The following is a 23,204-nucleotide window of genomic DNA, read 5'->3' on the forward strand; positions in this document are numbered from 1 at the left end:
GTAAAGATATAAATTCTCACTTCCTTTTCGTGTCTATCGCGCATACCATCACTATAGGTGAGACTAACAAGAAATAATAGTCGACATATTTATTGATCGATACGTGACAGTATCATTCAGCCATTCCTGAACTCGTAAAACCCATGGAACTTTGTCGAGGCACGTCATAACGATTAGCAAACGCGTGCATAGTTATAATTATTTGAAACAGGAAGGACAATATCAATTAAAAACTTCGTCATAGATACCTTAACTGCGTGTAGTCGCGTGTTTTCTCTAGAATTAAGGAAAAAAAAGATATAAATTTTAAAAATTCATAATTATCTATATTTCATAAAACAAAATAGACATATCAAAAATAATATTTCATAAAAAAAAAAATTATAGTACAGTAATAACGCTCGACATTGATTAATTAACACTGGAGGCACCAAAGTGATCGAAACGATCAATTCGCAACTTTTTAATAATTGCAACGGTGCAATTTTAGAAATCTAAACGAACAGTTTATATTCTTTATTGTAGACTTACTAGAAACATTTCCTTATTTCCTCGCATTTTCACTTTTTCTTACTTAACCCTGCTACGTTCTTTTGCGAAATCCGGTAATATTTTTCTAACAATAATAAATGTCCTTCCATTTCAACAAAACATATTTCGCGTTAAGTGTTTCTGGAGATTTTCCTTGTTATTTATCAGACAAAAGGAGGAATTTTCTCGAATTAAAATTCGAGGGAATTCGAGGATCGTAGTGAGAATTTAATTACACTTTTGTCCCCCTTGAAATTTCGTTTCAATCGCCTCGGCATTTCGCCTCGATGTTTCAAGTTCACCGGCTCGATCATAGAAATGAAAGTGACTCGACCTCCAATTCGAATCAAACAGCTAAACAGCCCATTTTACGGACCGTGGTTGGAACTTTAATTTCCTCCAGGTTCACCTCGAAATTTGTTGCGCGCTCGGCTCAATTTCAGCCACGGGAAACCGTAAGCGACGAGCGAGACGATATCGCGAATCGTGTACAACCGGAAAACGAAAAGGTCGTATGCCAGTTTTAGCGTAATTTCGAGGAGCACGATTTCGTGGGAAGTTTCGTGCGTTTTCTCGTTCACGAACGGAGTGAACAGCGACTTCCTAATGAAACGAGATTGCCTGTTCCTCTTATTGAATGAAACTAAGGCTAATTGCTTGATAGCAGGATACGCTTTTAAAGAAAAGTAGCAGTGCATTAGAATTTCTTTTCCATACAGAATAGAATACATCTAGATCATGTGAATTAGAATAATTAGATTAAAATCTTCTTTATGATTGACAAAGATGTAATTACGTTGTACCACTATCGCGTATAATTGCCTGCATTTTTTTCAAGTTTGACGAGGAAACAGGAAAAGCAGGAGCAAGTGATGTCGTGGAGGCATAATAACAGGCTGTTAAAAGAAGTATAATAACCGGAGAGGAGGATCTAGGATACGAATCATTAGATCATTTTCATTAAATTTATATTACGCGAATGTTTAAGTATACGAACTCCATTTGTTACGTGAACCAAATTTTAGTCGATTAGCTCGATTAAATCAATTCTTAGCGATCGAATCTATTTTTATCTGAAAATTCTATTGTATGAACGAAAAATTACTAGCACTGGAGAATCTTATTCTGTGAACTTAAAGAGTATATGAACTATTTGTAGAGAAGAAACTCGAACACTTACTTTTACGAAGATATCTCGCACGTTTAATCCTCGGTATGCAGAATCGTAATCTCCTTTTACAGGGGAAGACGTGCTACATTTAGTGTCATCAACCTTTCACATCTGCGGACGAGATGTCTCGTGAACCAATTTTTACTTAAATTTATGAACGATATATCTCGCGTGTCTTGTATGAAATACATTTTTGCTTAGTAGAGCACAATTGTATTCCGTGGCTTGTGAATGTTCAAACATCGCGTGTCTTTTTTTTTTTTTAAGATACCAGCATCACGTGAAGTATAATGTATCGAAGAAATATATATTTCCCACGAATACAATCATCAAAATACGTATTTCACGAAGATCGTGTATAAAATATGTGTTTGCAATCTTTTTTACTAAAACGTGAAACCTGTATTTCATTCAGAGAAAAAAAAAAAGAAAATGCATCGTAAAATATTTCTTTTAATCGGTAGAAGCTTATAAATGTTCGTATTTTTTTTTTTTTTTTATTCAAGTGTGAAATATTTAAAGCTTTGCACAAACTACGACTATACTGTAAAAAATTTCTTACATTGATACAAAAGATTCGAACAAATGTACGTTTCATACGTAGAAGGTATAAATTTTCAAGTTTCACGTGTCTTCCTCTAATCCGCTACATATTCGTGTAAAAGTACGTGTTTCATTAATATTATAAAAATATCGAGTGATTTCTTCGTAAAAACGATTGGCAACGAAATTCTTGTTACAGAAGGTTAAATATGCGAGATACGTCGTTCAGAGCATAAACCACAATGCATCGCAGGATATTTATTGCGCAAATGCATTCTGAAAGGATTAATCAAACCCACGTTCCACGGACGCGTCGCGAATAAACCGCGGACTGAGAATGGAGTTAAACTTAAATATAAAAACTTGGAAATTATCTCGCGTATCAAATATCATAGAAACTACTAATATAGAAATATAGAATCATAGAAACTGTTTTTATACTTTATATTATATTATTTCATTAACGTAGAAATTTGTATTTATACGTATAATATTTATATTCGATTCAATTTTATTCAATTATACAATTTACAATTATTCAATTTACAAGTTTTAAAACTCCCCCGTGAACGCGTAGAAATTCTACCCCATGAATAACCAACCAAGGAACAATACGCGTTTCAACTCAGCCTTGCACTTCCTTTCTTCATTCCTTCCTCTTTTCGTAATTCTTCACAACACGTCCTACGATCACAAGTTCTAACCACTTGCGCTGGCAAGACTGATTGCGGACCATAACGAGTGACCGAACCGTATACAATAATTCGTCGCGTTCTTTTTAAACTATAATAATAATAATTCCTAAAAAGGAAAACCTTCGAAATGATAATAATTTTGAACGAAAAATACTCAAGTTCAGAAGCGAAAATTTTAGTAATCTAGAGGCTTAAATTTTAATTTTTGAAATGGATGTTCGAAATAATCTCCAGTTCGATCGAGATTCTTTTTAACCATTTGCGCTGGTAAACTGATTGCGGACCATAACGAGTGACCGTATACAATAATTCGTCGCTCTCTTTCTGAACTCATCGGTACGATATCACTGGATAGAAATTATCGAGAGGTAATAAATTTATTATTTGTTTCGCCGAGTTATACTTAAATATATATATTAAATATATATTAATTATAAATATTAAATATATTGAAACTGAGGAAATATTGCAATTTTTTGGGACAAAAAAATTCTCGACGTGCGTGGCACGTCATTCCAGCGCAAGAGGTTAATACGCGAGGTTAATACGCGATCCGCGCGATTCATCTTCCGTTTCGACCTTTATCGGCCGATCGATCGACACTCCCGTCTCTCGAACACGTGTTGCCGGATCGCTCTGGTTAACGGTGGATTCGCTTTCGAACGAACTCGTGGCGAGCTCGTAAAACGTCGCGGCCCTCGATAAATCAACCTTGAACGCCGAGGGATGCGGACGAAGCTTCCACGCGTGCCCGAGACTCCGCGCCGTCGAGTCCTCGTGTAACATCCCTGGAACACCCGGTCATCCCGGTTTCAACTGGACCTATTTGTGCGTGCTGTTGCGTAAGATCGCTACCGAGCAACCTTGAAGAAGCGTCGCTGCCTACGCCTCGGCTCGGCAATGATCCATCGAGATAGGAGCAGCGAGACCAACGAGGAGTAACAAAGCCGTCTGTATTCTGCGCTCGCCTCGTCTTTAGAGAAATATGAAGTTGTTCGGACATTGATGACGACGGGAATTGATGACGACGAAGGGGGAAATGTGGGTCGAGGTGTCCTGTCCGAGGACTTTGAAGTAGGTAACTGGGGACACGTACATACTTTTCTTTGTGTTGGTAATTTATTGTTCATAAAGGACTGAGTTCTTTAATTCAATTCATTTGTTTATTGGAAAGCTTAGGTAGTTTTGAAGGAACGAAAGACAAATTGAGATTGGATTCTGAGAACTAAATTATTGATTCTCGCGCGATGAATTATTGATACAATTAAGCAAATTTACGAATAACAAGCTGTAACTTATAAGTTGTAATTGGAGAGAGCTGGAGATATCAATTTTCTTTCTATTGGTAATTTATCAGTGAATTTGCATGACGTGCGAGAGTTCAGAATTTCTGAATGAAAATTACGATCTGGAATTTATTACGTGATAAGTTGGTAATTAATAATATCGAGTTATAAGTTGTAGTTCATAGGTACAAGAGTAGACTGTGGATTCTTTTGAATTTATTAGCAACTTGGGTCACGTAATGCGTAGGAGTTGCTTAATATGTTCGTAATTCGATGGAAGTTTTTCAGTAAGAAAATAACGTAACGTAGGAAGATATTTATACAAATTATTAATAGAATGAAACTTTAAGAAATTTATACGTAGTTGGAAAAACGTAAGTTTAAATATTCTACAAAGAAATGAATATTTCCTTTAAGATCAATAAAAGATCTTATTCTCTATCATCTTCTGAGGATACATAGTTACACAACACACGGAACGTGTTAATTATCGAATGAACTACAAAATGTGCTACTTACGGTCATTACGTAGTATGAACTTGTAATTCACTAATACAACCACTGTTATTCTTCGAATAAAATGTAACGATAACACGTTAATCGACATTCTATTCTATTAATTTAATCATTCAATTGAAAACGTGTAATGTACGATAATTAGATTGCAATAAGACACGCTCAAAACAATAAAATAAATTCTGCCTGCTGATTATCATGATGGAGGAACTATAGAAAATCGTCGTGATCGTAAATAATTATCGTGGCGAATTGTAGCGTGAAACGTGAAACTTTCTATATCGACTAGAAGTAAGAAAGAAGGAAATCGATCAAGAAGTTTGTTCAACAAGTTTCTTTGTTCAAATAGTTAACAAGAACATAAATGTTACACATTCTTCTTTATTCATGGAGTGAATTTATTGTTCGAACAAAGGAGCAAGGAACGTATCGTTCAAACTTGTATGACTTCATGAAAGGTGGGAAGTTAAATTGGATTCTGAACCAAGTGGAGAACCAATTCTGTTAGAATAGATCAATGGGAACATTAATGATATTAATGACATTTTGTTTCAAATTCATTGGCAATGTTTCATGGCTATAAAGAATGCTAAAATTCTTATTTAAGTACTCTAAAAATTTACGACTGAACGAACGTTTATTCTTTGTTCTGACGTAATGGCTTGATACCGCTTATCGTGCACTAATACTACTTGAGTTTCTCCTTTAGGAATTTTCACTTTTAAAAATAGGTATGATGTTAAATCAGCAGCAACAAAATTGAGCTCTACTATTTCATGAAATGGTTAATACCTTAAAAGCATCGATACATGCTTCGGTTTTTCTTAGCAAAGATTAGTATATTGAACTATTTGTAGTATAAACATGTAGTGCAGACCACTGTCAATGTTTGATCTTTTGATCTAAAACATCACTATATTAACATTACTGTATCAATCAAAGACTACAAAAGGATATAGAAAACATTTAAAAATTTATCTCGTTGCAAAATTAACTCAAAATATTTCCAATGTGATCTTTAAAAGAACGATACAATTATTACTGACTTTCATTATTTGTGTTTTGTTGATTTTTGTCTCAAAAAAGAAAGCTTTTCAGCATTTTCATATCAAAGCATAATTGGCAAATATTGCCATGAATTACATTCAAAATTGATCAATCGTGAAATAACGTGTTATTTCACGTAACGTTTTTACAATAAATTGATCACTCTGATATTGCAAAGGAAACTACGTACAATTTGAAAGCGAGCGTGTTCAATTTCACCACGCCTTCGTAGTGCCAATGAATAAGCGTCATTACTAGTTAATTTGTTGTGAGCGTACGAAGGATAATCCACGCAAGGGAATCGCTTAGTGCGGATTATTTATGAGAAAACAGTAATTAATTTATCCGCAACACGTATTCTGCTTTACTACAGATTTAGGCTAATCTCTATTGTGTATTCTAATAGCCTATGAATTATATCAAAGTTCACTCGTATGACGAGTTTTAGTATAAGAGGAAAATAATTGTAAATTATAACAAAATAATAATATTTGTAATACAAATACAATAATGATATTTGTGAATATATTATAATATTTTTAAGTTTCTAAAGACAAAATATTTAATAAGAAGAAAATTGTAATATAAAGATTTTATTTCAAACGTGAGCTATTGAATAAAATCTCAATTAATTTTTGGTATATACAGTAATTAAGTATGAATAAAACTGCCAAATATTTTGTTAAAATTATATAGTATGATACGTGTATGATATAGATATTCCAAGATAGGAAAATCATTTTAAATATGATATTACGTACGAATAATTGACTGATTAAATGAAGATTGAGATCATTAAATTTTTATGATATTGGAATCAAAGAATTAAAAAGTTTCTACATTGGTAGATAGAGAACCGGATCGTCCAGTTAATACATTATATATGGTAATATTAATTACGATTAAAGTCGAACGGAAATTCCTGGAAATGCATACAGGGGGAGAAAGAGGATCGAGATTATGGTTGACGCATTAAGTCAGATGCGTTTAAGGTGATGCCCGAGTAATGGCCGTGATATTTAATAACGATGCCACTGTCGTATTTTGCTCACGTTGACTTCTTATAACAGTTTGCATTGCACACGCATGCAAGTGCGTTTCCTTTTTATTGTGTGTAAAACATGTAGGATATTGTTACACTTCCGCGATTACACAGTCATATAATCTTCATACTTGTCAATGTCTGTGCAAAAGTAATTCGTTCTCGATTTATAACAAACTCATAACGTGTCAGATGTGTCGAAAATTTTTTTCATTTTCTCCAATTGAGTGAAAGGGAGCAACGACTGTAAACCTTATATTAATTTCGTTATTTCACTATAGATCTATTGTTTATTAGAGCTTAGATTCAGCTATTTTAACCATGCTCCGCGTGTTGTAAAATGAATACAAATAAAAAATAATCTGAATATAAATTAAAATATACGACGAAACAAATGAATTGCAATCGGTAAACTTTCTAGATTAGAACAGTTGGAGTTGTCATTCGCTTTAAATAAGTAATACGCGAATTGACTTATTGCTGACAGCTTTGCTATCTTGTAAAGCACACCTATAGTCTTAAATATGTGCCAGAGCATTTTTGATCCGCGACAGTCATAAATTCGCAATGTCAAGCCGTTGTCTTGACTTTAAAATTTTAAGATTAACATCACGAAGAGACATGATTTTGCGTCACTTACAGACATAATGTAAATATGCACAACAGCATCAAAACTTCAAGATCCAAAACATGCGCATCATGTGGTAATGCGTTCCAGTTTTAAATTCAATGTTTCAAGGCCTCATCCTTTATAGCGTTAAATGAAACGAGCGATAAAACCTGTATCACGTAAGAAAATTGTTAAAAGAAATTTACAAAAAAAAAAAGAGTAAATAAAATATAAGTACCTCTTCCTTTCACATTCATTCAATAAATCATCGATAAAACTATCCGAGTTAAGCTTAATACTGTAGATAATAAATTATATCCTCCTGATGCTTCCTAATGTACAAAAACGCTTCAGCAGTGGACCTGTTAACAATCGATAAATACCAATTAAATTAACGCTTCATTTGTCACATCGAAGACCCGCGAATTATTGGCTAATTTATTCTTTCGACCAGACGCTCAAGTTGACCGTGAAAGAAAAAGGAAAAAAAAAGGAAAAGATGCATGCTTGAAGAGCATTTCATTCCAAGAATGCAATTGTAACGGGCATACAGGGCCGCGGCGAGTATGAAAGCATACGACAGCAATGCAAATGCAAGTGTAGAGGGAGGAAGAACGAAAGAAAGAAAGGGACGGGAGTCGAGCGAGAGCAAGAGCGAGAAAGAGAGGGCAAAAGGTTGGGTAGTGGCCGCGGTAAATGGTGCGAGAGAGAGGGAGGGAGAAGCCGCGACGGTGAGGAGAGCATTCGAGTCAGCTTGACGGTGCCGGTCGCCTCAGTATGCCGCGCAGCGCGCAGGCTCGCGTACGCGTATTGTTTCTCTCTGTTCTTGTCTCCCTTGCTCTCTTCTCTCTCCTTGTTCTCCCTCTCTTTCTCTCTCCCGCTGTTTCGTACGCACGCAGCGCGGCTAGAATACGCAAGTACAAACATCTCGCGGGTCGCTGTTTTCGCGTTTACGTGTCGTCGTCGTCGTCGTCGTCGTTCCGTTAACTTCTTTTTTTTTCCTCCCCCCTCCCCATATCCTCCCACCGTTGAATCACGTACGCCAGAAAAACCCAACACGAAATTCTCGTATACGCATATTTCGTTCGCCGTGTACAATAACATCGTGAGTACACCGTGCGGTTCGAATTTAATCGAGAACCTGTTATCGACGCGTGTGCGTGCGTACACGAGGGCCGCATACGTCGTGACACAGTGACACGGTGCGTGAGGTTCCCGGAGAAGGAGAGTGTCGCTCGGAGCGAAAGGCGTCGCGAGAAAGAGCGGGAAACGGCACGACTGCTAGACGGATCTTTAAATCGAACGATCGATACGGAGCTGGATTGGAAACTGGGGAACAATCGATGCGGATAATAAAGGTCTAGCGAGACGCAGCGTGTGTTGAAGCGGTTACGAAACGCGTAGAAGGAGACGTGGCACGAAATGAACCGGGTATATCCTCGTACGATCGATAACTATAGCACCACAGTAAATAACAAGCAGTTCGTATACATCCAGCGCGCACGAACCTAACCTAGCGAGCCACCTATTCCCTTCTCGAGCTCTCGTACCTTCGTGAGACACGATCCGAAGAAGTTGTCCAATAATTTCGACTGGCTCGTAGCAAGAAACGCAGACGTGAGAGTAACATTCCGTAGAAACACGAGGACAACCGGGGGAAGCATCCGGAATGCCGGAGTGAAAAGCTTGGAGTTTGTTCAGGAAGCAATTTTCCTCGTACGCCATCTTGATCCGTCGATAAATAGCGATGACAGGTGGTGAATGCGATTGTTGATCGACGCGCGCGCGATTCGATCTCTCGTAATCGAACGCTCGACGTATCCTGTCGGTGCGTGCGCGCGTACAACGTTCGTGAGAGAGTAACCTCCGGAAGATTCTTCTCCACAGCAAGAGACACGTACGGGGAGGACAGAAAACCGACCGACGGGGCGAACGAAGTAACGAAAGAGAGAGAGAAACCGAGGCGCTTTTATTTTTAGCCAACGCCGGTTCGCGCATCGCAAAAACCGGTTCCCGAGTCTCTGAGAGGCTACGAGCCACGAGGTAGTAAGGTGCGTATATACGCGAGGAGGGTTTCAGCTGAATCGGAGGAAGCGTGAGGGAGAGAGACACGAGCGATATAAAAGGTGTAGCATGCTTCCCTCTCCGTCGACGGTGAAAGAAAGAAAGAGTGACACGGAGCGTGGAATTCGCCTAAGCCGATACACACCTCTCCCTATTTCTTTTCTTTCTTCTCCCACCTCGAACTATCGATTGCGTGTATGCACGCGCCTGTCCATACACGACATCGTGTTACGTGACATCGTGCCGGGAGTGTATGACATCCGATTATCCAGTACGTCGAGATGTTTGTCACTGATGTGATTTGCCAGCATATACGTACAGGACATCGGGATAGATCGTTACGGTTTTATCAAAGAGTGTGATACATCGGTGTGAAGGAAAGATTAAACAACAACGAGGGAAGTAAAAGGAGAGTAAAAGGAGGAAGTGTGTTTTTTCTTTTTTTATTGGATTGTTGCGTGGCAAACGAGATTGACGAAGACACGAGAACGGCATGAAGAATGGCAACCGATTCGAACAACCGTCAAGGTGTAAGGGCGGTCGCCACAACGACAACCGATCCGCAACGAAGCGAAAAACGCGCCGTCGCGGCGCGAGGCGCCGCTGGTGCTTTGGCCCTCAGTATTCTGGCCTTGGTCCTCCAATCGGCGACCACCGCGACCCCCACCTGGGGATATTTCACCAATCCTGACGGTGAGTCATGCTTTTGAAATTCTTTTCAACGGGACCCGCGCTATTTCCTTGATTCGATGCTCGATGATGCGCGCTGTCCATTGTCCACCGCATTGCGCATGCTCGTAACATTCTCGCGGTCAAATTGCCGACTTTCGAGTTCACGGTTGCGATATCGATCGCATATCGATTTGTTTCATTCGTCCGTGTCAAGTTCAAAATTGGCACGTCAAAGAGAACAAAGGAGATCGTCATTTAACCAATAAATTTGCTTTATGATAATGACGTGCGTGAAAAAAAATTGGAAATATATTAGAAATATAGTTTACGTGAATAGGAGCCATTCTTTTCAAACTTATGTCATCTGAAATAGGTATTATATCTTAGTGAATATTATTTGAACGGATTTTAAATAATTAATTTCAACATTCCGTTTAATTTTATTATTTTTGATTCTCACGAATAAAAACAAAGGATGACATTTGAAGCGGGAAATGTAGATTAGGATAACAGCAGAATTTCTTTATTTATAAAAATAATCAAAGTGTATATTTTAGCTAGTATTATATGCAAATGTAACAAGAAAAGTGAAACTGAGTCGCGGCCATTTAAATACAACAAAGTAAAGTGTAAGTTGTTAGCGTTGTGCAAACTAATGCGGTTGTCTCTGTGGTTCCTGTTACGTAATTTCCGTAGAACCTGACTTTTAAAAACGATTCTATCATGTAAAATGGGATACTAAAAGTTTTCGTAATCTAATAGCTCTGGAGGAGCAAGCTTTTCCACGATATTTAAATTCAAACGCTATTACGCATCCACCTTTTATTTAAGTGTTACAAGGGCACTCTTGCTGTGTTGTCTTTGTACACGAATTAAAAGTCTCTAGACTAGAGTTACTCAATATACTTTTTTTCGATAGAAAAGTAACGCAACCTTTCCTCGTAACCTTCGTATTATCCAGTTTAATCAAGTTACACAGTATTTTATTTTATGTAGCTGCGATAATTATAAAAAGATATTAATGCTAATTATACGATTAAAATCTTGTTGAGAGTACAACGTCCGGATACTTTTGCGTGTTAATATTCGTACCAACGATGGTTCTTCTTTCTATTGTTCTTTATTCATGACGAATTCTCGGGGTCGAAACCGTTCTCTTCCATACGAATTCGACCCAATTCAGAGCACGACTTCCCGTATATCGAGCCAATTAATTCCAGCAAGTTGTTTTTACAGCTGCTACGCATCGTATCTTTCATCATCCTTCTCTTCGACCTGTTTCCTCTTGGATAACAGGTTGCCTGCCACTGACTCGTTCTTTATCCTCTAGCTTTTCCAGCTAGACTAGTCGGAATGTTGGACTACGTCGATACAGCAACATGTTTATTGCATTTTGCGACTCGATAGCGTTGGCTTAATCATGAATCTTCGGGATGAGACATTCTAAATAACTGTTCGACTGGAGGTCAAATACCTTTATATGGCTATAATAATGATCGTAGAGGATATTAAGAAATTTGTTAGTAATAATATTTTTTTTTGGTAATAATTTTGTGATATTTTATTATATAATAATATACGAAGTGTGATTTGTTTTACACTTAACCTATCATTTAATAAATGTATGTATATACAATGACTTGTATTAATATTAAAATTCTTAATGAAATTTAGAGATTATTTTTATTAACAAATAAAATATTTGCTTTAATATATTAAAAATCGGCAAATTATTGTGGATAAATATCGTGGCTCGCACGAGTCACTGTATATATATTTTATTTTAGTTCAGAAATATTCACGAAAATTCTGTAACTCTGCTTTATAACAGCAAAACACATGTGATACCAGAGTTATAAAAAAGTCAGAGTTATAAAAAGTCAGGACTACTCAAATAAATTCAGTATTCTCATTTCGAATTTCACATATGCAACTGAGGATTTTAAGAGATTAAAGAAACATTTTTTCCTAAATTTTTAAAACATATACATATGTATATATAATTCTTTGTTACGAGTAAATCTTTCACCTAAAGAAAAATTGAAATTATTTCTCTCGAGATGTTTCTCAACTCAAACGAGAATGGAAACGGTGTTAACGTTGTCCTTGTATAGCTGGATATTTCTTGAAATAGCAAATCATAATTTCGCTGTAATCATAATTTCCAACATATATCCATTATTTCCTAGTGTCTCTATGAAACTTCGAAGTATCGCTCAATGCCAGCCTACGGTTCATTAGATCATTAAGTAATTTTACTTATTTGATTGATCTTACTTAAATGCGAATTACAATCCTTTTCTTGCGTGTACAGGTTTGTTGGGCTCGTATAACGTCTATCATTAAAAATTATAATTTTGCAACGTCCAAGTACTTACTACATTTTTTCATTGTAAAATAGATTGAAATATCTTTATTAATGAGAAAGAATTAGAAAAGAAAAGGACAATTTATTTAAATCTATATGATAGATATGAAATCATTTGAGAGAAAGTTATATACATATTTTAATATTCATCGGGCCGTCAATCAATTATATATCACCGAGGCTGTATTTTCATGTGACCTAGGGCACGTGTTTTTCTCATCTTCCCGAACGTTTTAGGAATACTGATTTACATTGCGGATTTTTATGCATTTATGAAGAATTGAAAGGTTATAGAATTCACGTAATGTACAAAAATATATGAAATATTCAAAATGTGTAAAAAGGAATTACATAAAACATTCAAAATAATCTGTTGTACTATGTCAAACCTGTTTTTCTTTTTTAGTTACTCTCGCAAAAATATGAATTTGTATAAAAATTCAATCTACTAGTTATTGTAAAATTCACGAATATTTAAGAGTAAACATCTTCAACAAATTTATATCTTTTATCCTTCTTCAATTGATATTGCTTCTTGTACGTGCAATATTTTTCAAACTAATTTAACGAGGAAATTCCTAATTGTATAGTTAGGGTAAAAAATGAAGAACAAAGCGTTTGCACAATCAGTCGTTTCGAACAATCGATAGCTAGATGACCAGCACTCTATTGTGCTCCAAGTGTTCATTGTAGCTATACGAGGAACAGAACAGGTGTCGATAACCTCTCTTCTTTATTCATCAGCAAACGCTCGAATACCGATTCGATTCGATCGACCGATCGTTTTTCACGGTTCGTTGTTCCTCCACGGTTTCTTTTTTTTTTCCTTTCTCGTTCTCTGGTCGATATTCGTTCTACACTTAAGCACGGTTATCAAGGTGCATCATGGTTGCCCAATCCCACGAGTTGTAGGCTTTCCGCCTACCGAGTTCGAGGTCTACCTGTTGTCTGAGGAAAGTCTCGTGAACGTTGTACCTATGTACTTGTTCTGTTCCCGTATAAAATACTGCAATGGCCGGTGTAACGACATGGTTACACGGGCATGCGATGCATAATGCAGTGTTGAGTAAAAATCATATAACGTAATTTCGTATAAAGAACAAAATTACGAACAAATGAAAATTATTCAACAGAAGGTTAATCAAATTTATTTGTTTGAATTTTTTAAAGCAAAGAGACTTTGTAATTTTATCTAAATTCGTATTATTCTACAATCGTTGAAGAAAATAGATAATAATTAGATTACGAATAAATATATAATTAATATATATATAGATAGATAGATAGATAGGTTTTTTATTGATTTCCCTTAGGGTTACAATTTCCGCTCCTTCTCATTCTCCGTACAATCTTCTTAGAGTATAAATACAAAAATACCAAAATAGTATGATATAAAACCAACTTACATAGCATACAATAATATATATATATTTTATTATATATATAAAATATATAAAAAAACATTAAAAGAGTAGGTAACTATTTGTTTCACATACTGAATATTTTAGTAAACGCTGTATTTCGGATATTTAATATACATATTACATTATGCAGTACACATTATACATTTTATGCAGTTTCAATTTACCATACTATTTTGTTTTCAATTTACCAATACTATTTCGTTTTTCAATTACTTGACGATAATAAAACTGATTAATCGAGAAACTGCATTGCGTAATAGAAACATACAGAGTACCGAGAATATTGTTTTTCCTTAAATAAAAACTATTCGAACAATACTCAACGCTGATACAGTGCGCAGTTGAACACGATGCATGATACACGCAATCGCGAGGAGTCCGATCGATGTTGCGTTTGATGCGTTCCTTTCATAAAGAACCTTGGTTAACCGAAACGCGATGAAGACGTAGAACGATTTTTAAACAGCATCTCCCTCATCGTTGTATCAATAGAGTTTTTACGTTGTATCAATAGAGTGCTAACGTAATGAATAAAGTTTGCTGTGTTAACGAGCGTGGAAAAGAAATGAATAAAAAATTAGAAGCGCACGGTATTTTAACGGAATATTTACGTGAATGAAAAGAAATAAAATTAATAGTAATAATTGATATCTCTTTCGTATACATTCAAACATTATAAATGTTATTAATGGATACTAAGGTAGGTTACTAATATATTAATAGTACATATATGAGATAAAGATTTATACTAATATTTAAAGCTTAAATATATTAAATCTGAAAAAGATCGTAATATTTTAAATACTACACAACGTGTACGTTGTATATAGATAGAACCACTATTTTTGTGAAGAAATACCGGTCCTTTAAAAGTTAATAAGTAGACTGCAGGTATTATTTTCAAGAATATAATTACAAATATTAATTAAGAATATAATTAAATAAAACTTTCTACAGTAGAAAAATGTGCAGTCTCTGTAAATACTTTTCTATATAATATAATTAAGAATATAATTAAATAAAACTTTCTACAGTAGAAAAATGTGCATTCTCTGTAGATATTTTTATATAATATAATTAAAAGTATAATTAAGAATATAATTAAAACTTTCTAAGGTAGAAAAATCTGCGTTCTCTGTGAATATTTTTCTATAAACGCATAAAAGTCTGCAATTTATTAATAGGAGATTTGACGAACGATATATCATGGATTAATTTCAATAATGAATTCTTTGTGTACTACGGTGTGCATGTGCACTATCGATGAATTCAGCTAGAATGAAACGATATGCGTGACCGTAGCATGTGGTTACTACCACTACCATATCCTATCTGCGGTAAATATTACACATGTGTGAACGTACGTACGTATGTACGGGTACATATATGAATGACTGTTGCAGGTGCGTATCTACTCGCAAGGCTTCTTTCATTAAGAAAGAATATAGTTCTACCATTTCAAAGCTCTTACGTGTCGAGTATCTCAAAAAATTCGAAACACTTGGTCTTCGACTATATTTCATCTCCCTAATATGGATTTTTCAACACGTGAAAAATTACGCGCTAAAACAATTTCTACTTATACGTAATTTTTATTAAAATCGATGATTTATAGAGAATCAGAGGATCTCTCTTGTTTCTTACGTTGCTTTCACGTTTCTTCTTGTGGAGCAAAGTTCACGGGTTAATGCACGGCCAGCATTGAGATGCTAATTAAGCCCTGAGAAAGGTTCCGTGATTAGTGCTCCGAGATTAACACGTGACACGAATAATTCTTACCTAACGCGTGTAAAGGTTCCATGTGTATCGGCAGAATCACCTGGATTCAACGACTCGAGCGGCCATATCGCTGCGAATTTTTTTATCCGGCTTTAAATTCTTCCTTTCTGCTCGATTCTAAGCATCCATTTTCTATTATTTTCATATTATTTGAAGTTGTGTCACAGTGAAGTTACATTTCATCGGTGTGAAATTTTAGTTACCGATTAAATGAACTTCTGCATACTGACTCCGCTCGATAAATTCCAATATTTGTTCCTGAAGTTCGAATTGATTGTTCAATCAAACTTGATTGTTAGCTCGATGCGAATCGACTAAAGCGAAATTAATTATGAAATAAAAGGAAAAATCGTTGATTGAGAAATTGCCTGAACAATGGAACGAGATTTGTAAAAATATCGATTAACCTTCGTTTCAAGAAAAAGTAAATTAAGAAATTTTCTGTGTCCTTTGTGAATTGCTGTGAATCTTAGCAACGTTCTATCGATCCTGTGTCTAGACACAGAGGCGAGAGCTTCTTTCTCCAAGACAGCGTGGTTCTCAACTGTAAGGACTGCGGCTTTGAATACTGTTATTCACGTCTCGAATAATGTGGTCGCCTTTACAATAAAGTAACAAACTACCGTTTGAGAGATCGCAATTAGAATGCACTACATGCACATGTGGTGAGCCTTTATCGCGTAATTTTTCTCGTCTTCTAGCCACGAAGCGAAACAGCCAGAGGGAATTGTCTGGCATCGATTAAATTCTGAACGTTCGTCTGTACGATGCTTGAAATAACCTGTGAAAATGTGAAAAAAGAATTGTTAGCAATTTATTATTGGTTATTACTAAATTTCGATAGCTTATTTTTCCACATCTTTTTTATCCGGATTTTGAATAAAAGTTGTATTGAGAAATAATTCCTAAAAAGAAAAGTCTTCGAAATGGTAATAATTTTAAACGAAAAATACTCAAGTTCAGAAGTGAAAATTTTAGTAATCTAGAAGCTATTAAATTTTAATTTTTGAAATGGATATTCAAAATAATCTCCAGTTTGATCGAGATTCTTTAACCACTTGCGCTGGCAAACTGATTGCGGACCACAACGAGTGACCAAACCGCGTACAATAATTTGTCGCGTTCTTTTTCTTTTAAACTCGTCGGTACGATATCACTGGATAGAAATTATTGACAAGTAATAAATTTATTATTTGTTTTGCCTGGGTTATACTTAAATATACTTAAAACTGAGGAAATATTGCAATTTTGGAACAATTTGGAAAAATTCTCAACGTGCGTGGCACGTTATTCCAGCGCAAGTAGTTAAACGAAGAACAGTTACAGCAACTGGTCTGATTGATTCGCGTTATTTCCATCGGTTTCATTAGGAAGCAAACGTGAAACCTAGAGTATACGACTCGCGCGTATCGTAAAAGAAACAGTACGACGCGCTCTTACGCCAGGTACGTAGCCCGTAACGACTAGCAGCCTCGCAGGTGTAAGTAGGTGGCTTTGGATACTGTTACGCACTCATACGCGCGAAACGCCACGGGAGGATCCCCGTGCAACGAATAGGGGAACAGGCCGAGTGTGTGCGTGCGGTAAAAATGATAATCAGAGCCTGAGAAACGGGAGCTACCGGAAAGGTTCCGCGATAGGGTCGATAAGGTTCGCGCTGGCACGAACATTTTTCGAAACACGATCGTGGCGGAATTGCGGCATGCTTACGTGCAAAGGGATCGCTTTGAAGTATCTCGAATCTCTTGGAATACCTACGCCTTCGAGGGCGATGAAAAATTGGATTCGCTCCGTGCGTGGTGTCTTATAAATGGCAAGAAGCTTTAGTCGCAAGTTTCGTTCGTTGAATTCGTTGAACGATTCGACATTTGACATTTTTGAGATTTTTTCGAGACGAATCTGGAATATTGAATCTTTCACGTCCTGAAGGTTTTCAGTTGTGACTCTTGAATCTGTGATCTTGATAAATACTAGATGTAGAATGGAAGAGTTGAAAGTACTAGATTTAGAATGGAAGAGTTGGAAATACTAGAATGGAACTGTTGGAAGTGCTAGATCTAGACTAAAAGAGTTGAAAGTGCTGGATCTAGAATAAAAGAGTTAGAATGGAAGAGTTTGAAATACTAGATCTAGAATGGAAGAATTTGGAAGTACTGGATCTAAAATGGAAGAATTAGAATAGAAGAGTTGGAAAGATTAGATATAGAATGGAAGAGTTGGAAATACTAGATCTAGAATGGAACAGTTGGAAGTTCTAGCTCCAAAATGGAAGAGTTGGAAATGCTAGATCTAGAATGAAAGAGTTAGAAGTACTGGATCTAGAATAAAAGAGTTAGAATGGAAGAGTTTGAAATACTAGATCTAGAATGGAAGAGTTGGAAATGCTAGATCTAGAATGGAAGAGTTAGAAGTACTGGATCTAAAATAAAAGAGTTAGGATGGAAGAGTTTGAAATACTAGAATGGAAGAATTTGGAAGTACTGGATCTAAAATGGAAGAATTAGAATAAAAGAGTTGGAAATATTAGATCTAGAATAGAAGAGTTGGAAATGCTAGATCTAGAATGGAACAGTTGGAAGTTTTAGCTCCAAAATAGAAGAATTAGAATAGAAGAGTTGAAAGTACTGGATCTAGAATGGAAGAGTTGAATGTACTGGATCTAGAATACAAGAGTTAGAATGGAAGAGTTTGAAATACTAGATCTAGAATGGAAGAGTTTGGAAGTACTGGATCTAAAATGGAAGAATTAGAATAGAAGAGTTGGAAATACTAGATCTAGAATGGAACAATTGGAAGTTCTAGCTCCAAAATGGAAGAGTTGAAAATACTAGATCTAGAATGGAAGAGTTTGGAAGTACTGGATCTAAAATGGAAGAATTAAAATAGAAGAGTTGAAAGTACTGGATCTAGAATGGAGGAGTTGAAAGTACTAGTACTAGAATCTTGATAAGTGCTACAACTTCTCAACACATTTTGCAAGTGCTAGATATCTCACCAGTTTCTAATGCCTTGCAAAGTCTCGAAACCTGATATATATTCAATATCTAATATTACCATCTTCTTGCATCCACTTCCTTGCATATCTTATATATAAGACACTGTTTACCGAAGCTTTCAAGACTTCGAAACCCATCAAGTGCCCGTACTTATTGAAGATTTAAAATCTCGAGACGTGCAAACATTGTAGAAAATTCGAAATATCGAAAATATAGTTTGAATATAGTTTCTTCAGCTGTCAGAGCGTGTAATCTCTTCGAGATTCGTGACTAAAATAATCTCGTAGGGTTGAGACCGTTCGATAGAACAGGTTAACGAACGGGTAAGCACGTAGCTCGTGGCACGCTCGAACACGTGGTGGAAAAAGTGAGAGTATTACGAGTATGTTCGACGTTCATACACCGGTCTGTCTCTCTGTTAGTTGCCACAGTAGAAAAGATCGAGATCACCAGGATCGGCGGAGGGTGATGTTTGATGGTTACGGAGAGCAGCCGGAGCTGGTGTAAGAACTGGTTGAAGTAGGTTAATGGATTCGATGGAGTGATCGCGAGTGGAAATAACCGATGGAAAGACCGGTTGGCAAGGATAAACGGGCGCGTGATACGCTAAGCAATCGTAAAATCGCGGAAAGACGACGAGGTGGAAACGGTTGGAGGATAAGTAGTCGCGTAAATTGAATGGGCTCGGTGGTCGATTTGAATCGTTCCGGAGAAGGCGACAGGACAAAGTTAGCTGAATGGATGGCATTGGGTCGTTATACCGCGGTCGCGTAGTAATTTACACGTATGTATATACGTACTAGAGTTATTCGATCCAAGACGATTCCATCGGCGAAGAAAACCTGTTGTAATAACAATTACATCGTACGGGAGAGCGTGTCGTCGAGAGTTCGCGATCGTTTGATTCATTGGTTATTCTGATTAATCTTGCTGATTAATCTTGTTTTTGTTACGCGGATCGCGAGGATTCTTGAAAATTTAAATTAAATTGTCGAGCGTTGTGCTAAATGGGCTCTGGTAAGTGAGATTAAGTCAGTTTTCAAGCTCTGTCGTGTGGTTTCTTTGTGGCAATTACTGAAATACTGTTAACCGTTCTCTGGTACCTTCGTTTGACGAAGTTTGAGGTCTCATTGCGTCTGACTATAATTATAAGAGAATGTAATTCGTAGATTACGTGGTACTCGTAAATTAAACTTGTTTTTAGCAAGACGTTTAGATAATTATAGTCTTGGAAATGTTTGATTTATGCAGACGATTGGACGAGCATGGCTTCCTCAGAATTAAAATATTCGTATTTTAAAATTACGACTGTCTCGTGTCTATTTTATACAATTTGAACTCTTCGTCGAGCCTGAATTTATTATTTATTAAGTGGAAATACGAGTTTGATTCATTAGTTATGCTTCGATCCTATTAGTCGTTTTCGTTGCCTGATTATATAAGGGATCTTGAGAAGCGTAACAGCATATCAAATGTAAATTAAATAACTAGCTTTGTTTTAAGATTAAATCAAATAATATTCAGTTTCTTTCAGTGATTTCTAAAACATTTAAGTAATCAATTTCATCGACGCTACTCTTTTAAAAATTTCATTTCTATGAGAAAAAGTATTACCGATATATATTCATGATCCTCTCAACAAAGAAAAATAAACTTACGTGCAAGATCGTGCATCTTCAACTCGTTCGATTATAGTGTAAAGGTCAAAGTCTAAAATTGTGCATTAGTTTATCTTTCGCAAGAGTCAAATAAGCACTCTTATAACAGGTCTAATAATACTTCAACTGCAAATTCAATCTTCGACCTATCAAAATCCACGAACGAGCTGTTACACCAAACAACATCATCATACCTCACCTTTGACAACTGTTTTTTAGAATTTTAAATGACGCGAGATCTTTTCAAACGCGTTATCTCATCTCTCACCGAAAAATTATAGCCTAAACTTTTACACAGAGTTGAACAATCGCTCACGACCTTAGCGTCACCGGTACTTATTCAACGTGAAAGCTCAATAACTATAAATCCAGTCCTCGACCAGTCGAGTCGAACGCTATTACTTCGAACAACATCATACTTCACCTTTGGCAACGTCTAATTCTCTCTCAACGTGTACGTGCTACCTCTGAAAATCCTAGACAACATAAAATCTTTCTAAACGCATTATTTCACTTTCCGTCGATATAACCATTCATTTCTCAGAGATAGTACGTCCCTCGACGATTCTTTAACCACTTGCGCTGGCAACTGATTTCTGACCACAACGAGTGACCAAAACCTGTATGTACAATAATTCGTCGCTCTCTTTTTGAACTCGTCGGTACCGATATCACTGGATAGAAATTATTGACAAGTAATAAATTTATTATTTGTTTTCCCTGGGTAGTACTTAAATATACTTAAAACTGAGAAAATATTGCAATGTTAGGACAAAAAATCCTCGACGTGCGTGGCATGTCATTCCAGCGCGAGAGGTTTAAATTCTCAGTGTGAAAGTTAAAGTCTACAAAGGTGTTATCTTCAGCAATGGTCAAGCAAGCACCCTTCAATTCTTCAATACATAGAGCCTTGATAACTATAAATTCAGTCTTCGAACGACGTTGTAGATCATCTCTGGCAACGTCTAATTCTCTCTCGATATACTACCTCCGCAACTCCTAGACAACGTACATACGTAAAACATTTCTAAACGTGTTATCCCATTTTCCATCGATAGAATCACTCATTCTTCCCGCGTTGTTCTTTATAATTTTCACTCATCGAAGCACCTCGTGGTGTCTCGCGAGAACGTTACCATCAGGTCGCGGGGAAACGCTGTTGTACGCGTACGCGAGTGCACGTATTCCGTTCGCCAGGCCAAATTGATGTGTCATTGTCGATTCCCGAGGCGGCACAATGTGCCGCAACGTGACACACCATTACCATCAGGGAAACAAGTATGCCACCCCGTCGTGAATGCTACGTACATATATAAATATCTATATCTATATATATATATATATATATATATATACATAAAACGAGAGAAAGAAAAAAAGAAACAGAAAGAGAGAGAGAGAGAGAGAGAGAGAGAGGAGCGTGTAAGTACCGCTATGCAAGAAGAGAGGACCAAGAAAGTCTCGGGGAGAGAGCGATGCCGTGAGTGCAACGGCCTTTACCTTAGAGGCTCTCTCGCTCGCCGTTCGCCACGACTATGCCATCTTCCTCTGAAAGTTATAGCGAACGCGAGCCACTATAACTCGTTTACCTCCGCCGTGCGGAGAAGAGGCTCGTCCGTAACGGAACACGATGCATTATTATAAGTCTCGGCGGGGATTTCTCCATCGACGAGAGGAGGCATCGCTGCCTTCTTGCGGTTACGACACCGCCGCGTCAAATGGTTACCGCTCGTTCGCGTTACATGGTCGAAACTTGCGCCGCTCGCGCAACTTTCTTCGCCGTCGATTGAGCGGAACGAAATACCTCGGCGGACCTGTAAGGGCCTCCCGAGAAAGTCGACGAAACCGAGTAGCTATCGGTGTAACGAAGGTGTTTGGAAAGGTTTCTCGGCGAGTTAGGTAATTTGTTTGAGCCTGAGGTAGCTAATTCCTTGCGGCTCTGCAATCGCGGATGTTGTTCCATAGTGTAAAGGTCGCGCTCTTTCGCGTTGTGATTCAACATAGATGTAGATATTAATTGATAAACTTGGAAGTTTTTGACGAGTATTAACAAGGAAATCTGTAAATTTGTTAGTCCTTGAACAATGAATGCAGAGTCTTAGTTTATCAGTTAAAAAGATATAAAAATATATCGAAATTCCGAACGTCTTACTGGGTATGAAACGACAAATCGCAAGTGGAATTGGGCACCAGAAATATGTACTTGAAAATATTTTATGTGATTTGTGAGAATTCGTACTCGAGGAAGTGACAATTTACAATATATGGTTGCTCGATATTATACGAAATATAGTTAAAATATCGTTGACTAATTACACGCTTTAGAATCGAGGTTCTTAGATGTAGATATTAATTGAGAAACTTAGAACTTTGACGAGTATTAACAAGGAAATCTGTAAATTTGTTAGTCCTTGAACAATGAATGCAGAGTCTTAGTTTATCAGTTAAAAAGATATAAAAATATATCGAAATTCCGAACGTCTTACTGGGTATGAAACGACAAATCGCAAGTGGAATTGGGCACCAGAAATATGTACTTGAAAATATTTTATGTGATTTGTGAGAATTCGTACTCGAGGTAGTGACAATTTACAATATATGGTTGCTCGATATTATACGAAATATAGTTAAAATATCGTTGACTAATTACACGCGTTAGAATCGAGGTTCTTAGATGTAGATATTAATTGAGAAACTTAGAACTTTTTGACGAGTATTAACAAGGAAATCTGTAAATTTGTTAGTCCTTGAACAATGAATGCAGAGTCTTAGTTTATCAGTTAAAAAGATATAAAAATATAT

The 23,204-nt window shown here is 36.5% G+C and overlaps 2 protein-coding genes across 3 annotated transcripts in view; one reads left to right on the forward strand and one right to left on the reverse strand.

Annotated features, from left to right (window-relative positions):
• LOC122534101 overlaps nt 1–9,425 on the reverse strand; it is a 31,220-nt gene extending 21,795 nt beyond the window's left edge. The window contains exons 1-3 of the mRNA XM_043664417.1: nt 8,992–9,425; nt 7,680–7,803; nt 7,472–7,611 (exon numbers count right to left, since the gene is read on the reverse strand). Of these exons, the coding sequence (XP_043520352.1) occupies nt 7,472–7,477 (6 nt within the window). The 5' untranslated portion in view covers nt 7,478–7,611; nt 7,680–7,803; nt 8,992–9,425. The remainder of the gene's footprint in view (nt 1–7,471; nt 7,612–7,679; nt 7,804–8,991) is intronic.
• Nucleotides 9,426–10,005: 580 nt separating this feature from the next.
• Nucleotides 10,006–23,204, forward strand: part of LOC122534093 — a 69,739-nt gene continuing 56,540 nt past the window's right edge. Inside the window, exon 1 of one of the 2 annotated variants that reach the window (XM_043664406.1) lies at nt 10,006–10,198. In XM_043664406.1, coding sequence (XP_043520341.1) covers nt 10,006–10,198 — 193 coding nt within the window. Of the gene's footprint in view, nt 10,199–19,660; nt 19,762–23,204 lie in introns of those variants that run through there. The other variant, XM_043664407.1, reaches the window with a different exon arrangement.

This window comes from Frieseomelitta varia, unplaced genomic scaffold (genome assembly GCF_011392965.1).
Source record: "Frieseomelitta varia isolate USP_RPSP 00005682 unplaced genomic scaffold, Fvar_1.2 scaffold_576, whole genome shotgun sequence".
NCBI classification, from domain to species: domain Eukaryota; kingdom Metazoa; phylum Arthropoda; class Insecta; order Hymenoptera; family Apidae; genus Frieseomelitta; species Frieseomelitta varia.